The 8,328-nt window shown below is 39.8% G+C and overlaps 2 protein-coding genes across 2 annotated transcripts in view; one reads left to right on the top strand and one right to left on the bottom strand.

Moving 5' to 3' along the window:
* Nucleotides 1-8,328, top strand: part of Alas2 (5'-aminolevulinate synthase 2) — a 25,458-nt gene that overhangs the window by 9,342 nt on the left and 7,788 nt on the right. The window contains exons 3-6 of the mRNA XM_013035802.1: nucleotides 1,376-1,640; nucleotides 2,180-2,364; nucleotides 5,572-5,751; nucleotides 8,015-8,179. Coding sequence (XP_012891256.1) covers nucleotides 1,376-1,640; nucleotides 2,180-2,364; nucleotides 5,572-5,751; nucleotides 8,015-8,179 — 795 coding nt within the window. The remainder of the gene's footprint in view (nucleotides 1-1,375; nucleotides 1,641-2,179; nucleotides 2,365-5,571; nucleotides 5,752-8,014; nucleotides 8,180-8,328) is intronic.
* The window catches only part of Apex2 (APEX nuclease (apurinic/apyrimidinic endonuclease) 2), a 27,834-nt gene continuing 21,135 nt past the window's right edge, over nucleotides 1,630-8,328 (bottom strand). The window contains exon 7 of the mRNA XM_013035815.1: nucleotides 1,630-1,678. The gene's annotated coding sequence lies outside the window, so the exon portion shown is untranslated. The remainder of the gene's footprint in view (nucleotides 1,679-8,328) is intronic.

Below are 8,328 nucleotides of genomic sequence, written 5' to 3'. Positions count from 1 at the left end.
ACTTCCAGCTTTTTTCTTTTTGCTTATGTGGTGCTGAGGAATCGAACCCAGGGCCTCAGGCATGCAAGGCAAGCGCTCTACCACTGAGACACCTTCCCAACCCCAATGAGTACATTTCTTATCAAGCATTGTTGCCGCCTCAGCATGTTAGTTTTATCCACATATAAATACACTCAAAGAAACTACATAGCCTCACCTTTTCTGTGCAGATCCTGAAGCTTAGCTCAGAGTCTGAATGCTGTCTCTGAGCATTTTTTTTGAGACTAGCACTCTACCACAGCTCCACTTCCCACTTTTTGGTGGCTAACTGGAGATAGGAGTCTCATGGACTTTCCTGCCCAGGCTGACTTTGAACTGAGATCCTCAAATCTCAGCCTCCTGAGTAACTAGGATTACAGATGTGAGCCACCATTGCCCAGTCCTTTTCATAAAAACCTAGTATGTCACTTACTTGCTGGACACTTACTTGCTATATAACCTTGAAAAGTTATGCCTCTTCATGCCTCATGCCTCAGTTCCTTCATCTATAAAACAGAGATGTTAATAGAACTTATTATATATGGTTTCTGTGAGGAATAAATAAAATAACATTTTTAAAGTTCCTGAAAATGGACTTCATATCTATAAGACATTCATTAAAAACTAGTCATGATAATATAATTCAATATTATCTTTTTGATTAACTATTGTTACTATAGTAGTAATGATACTATTACTATGTGCCAGGTGTTAGTTCAGGTTCATTACATACTGTTTGTTACCAGATGTTCTCAGTTTTGCAAAGAAGTATTATTAGTCCAGTCTACAAATAAGGACATTAAAACAGAGACAGAGGATTTATGCTTTGCTCAAGGCTACATAACTAGTAAGTGACAGAGATATATCTATAAACTAGATCTGTCAGTGCTTCTTCCATCGAGACTGGAAGTAGTAATTCCAGTTAGAAGGTTCTGCACTAATCCTTGGAGGAGGGATGAGGTCATGCCAAGGGTAGGAAGCCTGAGTGAAATGTGTAAATTAATTACTGAATGAGTGAATAAACAAAAGTACAGTTGAATGAAATAGTGGAGAGTTAATGTAATCCAGAGAAACAGTGGTAGTACAAATATTTGGAAAACCCAAAGCCAACAATATGGATATATAGGTGCCAGTAGTTCATGCCTATAAATTCTAGCTACCTAGGAGGCTGAGATTTGAGGATCACAGTTCAAAGCCAGCCTGAACTAGGAAAGTCCGTGAGACTCCTATGTCCAATTAACCTCCAAAAAGCTGGAAGTGTAGCTGTAGCTTAATTAGTAGAACACTAGCCTTGAGCCAAATCCCAGGGAGAGCACCCTGAGTTCAAGCCCTAGGACTGACAGAAAAAAAAAGAGAGATTTGAAATACATTATTTTCATTCCCATTTCTACTCCTGCAGGAGACCATGTCTTTGGTTATGATCAATTCTTTAGAGATAAGATCATGGAAAAGAAACTGGACCACACTTACCGTGTATTCAAGACTGTGAACCGCTGGGCTGATGCATACCCCTTTGCGCAACACTTCACCGATGCATCTGTGGCCTCAAAGGATGTGTCTGTTTGGTGTAGTAATGATTACCTGGGCATGAGCAGGCACCCTCGGGTCTTGCAAGCAACACAGTGAGTAGTAGAGTTGGTTCACAAACTGTGGGGGATATCTATAGACGATCATGAGGTACACATGGAAGGGAAAGGCAGAGCTGGCAGTGGAAACCTGATTTCTACTATAACTCTTTTGGCCCAAGTTTTTCAGGCTATCTACTCAGATATAAGCTAAATCAGTCAACACAACCACAAATTTCTAAACTCCTGAATATCTGGTATTGTGGAGGATGAGAAAACAATCAAAGTCTACTGTTCATGAGTTCTTATCTAACTGTAGAATGAGCATTGCCAGAGATAGCCTGTGACCCTCTCTTTAAATTTTCCAATGGTTCAAGTTCTATTTGGTTTCTCTCCACTTTCCACAACATCTCTGAGTGCCTCAGTCCCGAAAAGGTCCCATGTCTCCTGTCTTTCCTCTACTGAATCACATAGGACACAATTCATATAGGTTTCCTAAATCAACACTGACCACTGTAACATCTGGAAAAGGCTTCACACCTGATAGCGTTTCTGTTGTTCTTTTCCTTGTCTCTCTTCTGCTTCCTCTGGACCAGGGAGACCCTGCAACATCATGGAGCTGGAGCTGGTGGTACCCGCAATATCTCAGGCACCAGTAAGTTTCATGTGGAGCTTGAACAGGAGCTGGCTGAACTGCACCAGAAGGATTCAGCCCTGCTCTTCTCTTCCTGTTTTGTGGCCAATGACTCTACTCTCTTCACAATGGCCAAGATCCTGCCAGGTAAGTCAGTGGCCTGAGATTTGTGTCAAGGCTGATACCCTACAGCACAGTATGCTGTCTCACTGCAGCAATAGACCATTCCCTCTGTTCTGAGTTCACGTGCTCCCATTATTCCTCCTTTTTACCTACCTTTCATATCCTCCAAAAAAGAGGATTATAACCTTCTCCTCTCATGCCTTCCATACCTGGATTTAGTAGAGTATCAGGGAACATCATCCAACCTCACAGCATAATAGCACCATGAATTCATCACTCCCAGCTCAACAGGGCCCTTAATACAATAAATAGTTTTATTTCTCCACAGAAATTTTCCCAAACCTTCTTTCCCCTTTAAAACCTTACCAAATAACCCACATCTCCTGCCCAAATAATACAAAAGCCACCAGGTATGATTTCCTTATTTATTAACATTAGATCTATCAACTTCTCTGTTCATCTACCTTTCCTCATTCTTTTGTTACAATGAAAGACACATCTCTCCTTGTGCATAAAGGCGACCATTTACATACACACTAAATCACATATTCCCCCACATATTCTCAATCAGTAACCTCATCAATTTATCATACCTTGTCATTTTCCCAACACAGCTCAGCCACAAATGAATAACACTCTCACATTCTGCCATGTTGATCCTAGGCTCATACAACTGCTGAGAAGGAAACCATTAACAAATCATTCCACTCTACCCTCTATGTTGTCTGGCAATCCTGTTTGCCTAGGCAATTATCCAAGTCTCTGGGGGCAGTTTTGACCTTCCCATTATCCCCAACCTTCCCTGCCCCTTCCAGCCTGCTGGAAGTAAAAACAACAAACAGCAAGCAACTGCAAACCACAAAATACCTACAAATTCACATGCAGCTTCACCTGTTCTTTCCTCACTGTTTCCTGTCACAATGGAAGAGATGCCTCTTTTCTTGTTGACTAATCCTTCCACTGGTTCTGTGTCCCACTCCCCACTATCTACTCAGCAACCTTGATCAGTTTCCTCATAGTCTTCTATATCCTCAGCCACTCTCTATTTTTAAACATGTTCAATTCTCTTGCGTCTTAGAAAATACATATTGCCTCATCTCCTCATCATTTTGTAGCTACTAACCTGTCTCTATCCCTATAAGAAGCAAACTGCCTGGAAGAAGACACTGAGTTTGTAATCTATTGCCTCACCTCCTGTGGATTCTTCAGCACACTATCACAATTATTTCTTGGAATCGTTTTCTGAGGTCATCTATGATCTCAAATAAAGTCAACATTTCTCAGATTTCTTTTGTCATTCCCCTCCTCTTTAACCATTAAAATTCAATTTCTGCCATTTCTTTTTTTGGGGGGTGGGGGTCGGTCATGAGGCTTGAAATCTGGGCCTGGGTGCTGTCCCTCAGCTCTTCAGCTCAAAGTGAGCTGAAGCCACAGCACCACTTGAGCCACAGCACCACTTCCGATCTTCTAGTGGTTAATTGGAGATAAGAGTCTCACAGACTTTTCCTGCCTGGGCTGGCTTTGAACTGCTATCCTCAGATCTCAGCCTCCTGAGTAGCTATGATTACAGCATGAGCCACGAGCACCTGGCTAATTTCTGCCCTTTCTTTTACCACCACACTAATCTAGTGAACCTACATAATTTTCTTTGTACCCTATAATCTATTCAGTTTTTGTGCTTATATTGGACTTGCACTTAGGACCTTGTTCTCTTGTTTGGCTTTTTTTTTCCTGAAGATAGGTACTCTATCACTTGAGCCACACTTCTACTTCCAGTTTTTGATAGTTAATTATAAATAATAGATTTGTGGACTTCTCTGCCCTGGCTAGCTTCAACCAAGATCCTCATACCTCAGCCTTCCTGTAGCTAGGATTACAGGTGTGAGCCACCAGTGCCTAGCAACAGTATTTTTGGTGTGTCCTGGTACTAGGACTTGAACACAGGACTTGGACACTATCTTTCTTGCTCAAGTCTAGCACTCTAACACTTTGAGCCACACCCCAACTTCTGGCTTTTGGATGGTTAATTGGAGATTTAAAATCTCATGGACTTTTCTGCCTGGGCTGGCTTCAAACCACAATCCTCAGATCTCAGCCTCTTTAGCAGACAGTATTATAAGCATGAGCTGACAGTAAGTACCCAGTCTTAAACCAGTCATTTTCATTAGCACATATTGTATACTTAAATCTTATACTGGAAACAAAGGATATAAAGATAAAATGATTTTATTCTTGCTCTGAGGAAACTCCAAGATATGTCCTTCAAGAAACCATGACATTTTCTTAAGTAGAAGTTATCTCATACTCTTAGGAAAAGTCTCTTTTCTTTAATGTCAGTATAATTTCCAATATCCAAAAGTCAACAATGTACCAATTTCCCACCTCACTTGCCCTCCCAGTAAAAAATTCTCTGTAACCTCATATTCTAAAGAAAGGCCTTCGTTTTCTCTCTTGTATAGTAAAGTAAATAGATGTCATGGACATTATCTGTCCTTGTTCTAACTTGTCATGAGCATTTTTCCAATGGAAAAAGCCTAATAAGTATTCATTCCTGTAACTGTTAAAGCAGATAGATTACCTGAAAAAGGTATGATTTCAGACCAGGAAAAATCTAGCATCATCCTGGTTTACAGATATACCCTCAGATTAACCCCACTGTAAACCTTAATTGTATTTGTTGAAGAGAATGAACCTAGGCCCTATCTTCAAGAAACTTTAAAGATTCTTGTCAAATTAATTTTTATCTCTACTCCAAGACAGTGAGAAGCCAGGGAGGAATTAGAAATGATAGGAAGGTGCCAGGCTCATACTTGTACTCAGGAGGCTGAAATCTGAGGATCATGATTTGAAGCCAGCCTGGACAGGAAAGTCAGTGAGACTCTTTTCTCCAATTAACTACTCCCCTCACAAAAAGAAGCCATAAGTGGACTATGGCTCAAGTGGTAGAGTGCTAGTGTTGAGCAAAAGAAGCTCAGGAACAGCCCCAGTACCTGAGTTCAAGCCCCAAGGCCAGCATACAAAAAAAATCAAATGACAGGAAGAAAGTAAGGGTCAGAATTCAGGGCAAGGGAGGAATGAGTGTCACAAAGATTTCTAGAGGAGGAGGAAGCAGGGAAGGATCTTCAAGAAAGGAGGGGAGGGGGAACACCTTTTCCCTGATATGTCACACCTAAAGTTTGAAGTGGGTATACTGAGAAAGAAGCTTAAGAATTACACATTTGGTTCCCTCAGGATGTGAGATTTACTCAGATGCAGGCAATCATGCTTCCATGATCCAAGGCATTCGCAATAGTGGAGCAACCAAGTTTGTCTTCAGACACAATGACCCTGATCATCTGAAGAAACTTCTAGAGAAATCTAATCCTAAAACACCCAAAATTGTGGCATTTGAGACTGTTCATTCCATGGATGGTACGTATATGTGTGAATGAATATGTTTACTAATATGTATCTCACAAAAACCTTGATGATGATGACTATGATGATGATGATATGTTGGGGACAATGATGATATGATAATTAACACTTATAAAGTGTTAATTGCATGCCATGCAAAAATATTACTATTTTATATCTACTAATTCATTCACTCTTCATGACAATTCTATGACACAGGTGCTATTATTACCTTTATTTCTTTTTCTATGAGAAACTGGGACAGTGGTTTCAATTGGAGTAACTTACCCAGTCTTACAGCTAATAGACACCAAAAGATAGAGGCCGTAATTACATTCATCTTACAAGTAAAGAAAGTAAAGTTCACAGATGATATCAAATTCTGTTTTAGTTGGCTCAGGAAATTGGTGTCAAACATATTTTCACCAAGGATGTATAACTTCAATTTCCTTGCACAATACTCATTTCACTAGAAATGATGTGCAAAGCAATCATCTGTGTCTGGCTTCTACAATGGAAACATTCATAAATTATTACCTAGGATTTCTCCTAAGGTCAAATATGAAGCATTAGAATCAAAATAGTTTTTCAGATCACAGACCTGGGTTCAAACCCCACATCTGACATTTATCTTTGTGAACTTGAACAACTCTTTAACTCTCTGGGCATCAATGTTCCCCAAGGTAAAATATCTGATTGTAAAATTGGAGATGATGGAAGCCATTCCATGTATTTTGTGTTAATCGAAATATGTCACTGTGCCTTTCTATTTCCTAGATGCAACAAGGCTCAAAGCTTTCTATTGCTGTCCCTGTTGAGCAGAAGTCAGGTTATTTAAGTACATTCTTCTGGATATATTCACAGTACAAGGTCCTCATTTTGTCCCTTTTACAACTGAAACAAGAGAAGGTCCAAAGTATTCCCTGATTTGCTATCCTAAGTGTAATGAGCATCATATAATAATTGTATACATAGGCTTGAATCCCAAATTGTCCATATTCAAATCCTAACAGAACAATTCAGTAGCTTTGGCAAGTTTTTAAATTGTTCTGTATCACAGTTAGCCTGTTTACAACATGGAGGTATTAAGAGAATAGCTGGGAGAAATACATGAATGTATGTAATTAATTAGTTCCATGACCACACCCACCTTTCTCCAACCAGTAATAAAGTAAAACTATCATATTTGTATATTTTAGCATTAAGACTATTCAAATTCACTATTTCTCTAGTGAAAATTACGTTGGGATCATACTATTTACATTTACAAATGAATGGCTCCATTTTATTTATGGTAGAAACTCTGCTAAACTGTCAATTACAAGAATGAACTTTTCCCTTTGAAATGATACTTGAAACATCACATTCTTTTCTTTCCTGTCATGTTGTCCAACCAACTGCTTACATTCTTTATTCCTGGTCTGAAGCACCTGTTTCTCCTTTCTGAAGTTTCTCCTATATGCCAAGGAGTAAAAGAATGGAAAATGCTGTGGATTCTTACAATATTAAGACTGGCTTCGAAGTCTATTTCATGAGATTTACAGTCATTTGAAGATCTATGAATAATTTGTCAACCTACATAATGTCTAGAATAATATGGAAAATGATAAATCTATTGAAAATGATTACTTCTAATTCACTCTCACTTCATAGATTATGACTTTGCCTAAGGATCCCTTGGGAAACTGCATTGGCAAAGATGAGAGAAACAGTCCCATGGGGACCTAGAAAATACAAAATAACAGAAGCACAAAGAAGCACAGACACAAGAGTACAGAGAAAGTCTGAAGAAAGACAGACACAATGGTGCACAAACAGAAATAGAAAGGGGAAAGTAAGGGAAAGAAAAGGAAAGAAGAAGAGAGAAGAAGCAGAAACAGAAAAATAAGGATAGAAATGAAGACAAAAATGAAGATAGTAACAAATCCAGAAAGATTAAAGGAGGGCCAGTGAAGAATGAGACATTGACAGCTGTTAGAAGTACCTGGCCAAGGGATGAATGGGGTCTGAAATTAGAACTGTAATAACCTAAATCAAAAGATGAGGGGTTTTCCCAATTTATTTAAACACGCACACACACACAGATACACACACATAGAGCCAAAGCTGGTGAGTACAAATGGTTGGTGCATGTAAAGAAGTGTGTGATCATCTCAAATGAAAGTGTATACCCCTCTTTCTCTATAACAATTTTTTCCAACCCCAGGTAGGGATACATGGGAAATTCCACATTGGCAAAGGAACCATCTCTTAAGCACTCTGCTTTGTCTTTGCTCAGGTGCCATCTGTCCCCTTGAAGAGTTGTGTGATGTAGCCCACCAGTATGGGGCCCTGACCTTCGTGGATGAGGTCCATGCAGTAGGGCTGTATGGGTCCCGAGGTGCTGGGATTGGGGAACGTGATGGAATTATGCACAAGATTGACATCGTCTCTGGGACTCTTGGTGAGTGAATTGCCCTTACATGCAATCCAGAGGCTCTTGCCAGATCCTTTTCTTCCTGTTCCCCAAAGCTGCAGAAGCTGTTGGGGGTAGAATTTACAGATCAAGTTTGACTGCCAGACTGTCCTACCAGATCCCCTCTCCTCACTCTC

Source organism: Dipodomys ordii, unplaced genomic scaffold (genome assembly GCF_000151885.1).
Source record: "Dipodomys ordii isolate 6190 unplaced genomic scaffold, Dord_2.0 Scaffold221, whole genome shotgun sequence".
Taxonomy (NCBI): domain Eukaryota; kingdom Metazoa; phylum Chordata; class Mammalia; order Rodentia; family Heteromyidae; genus Dipodomys; species Dipodomys ordii.
The sequence above is the reverse complement of the archived record's forward strand: the minus strand, read 5'-3'. Positions and strand labels throughout refer to the sequence as shown.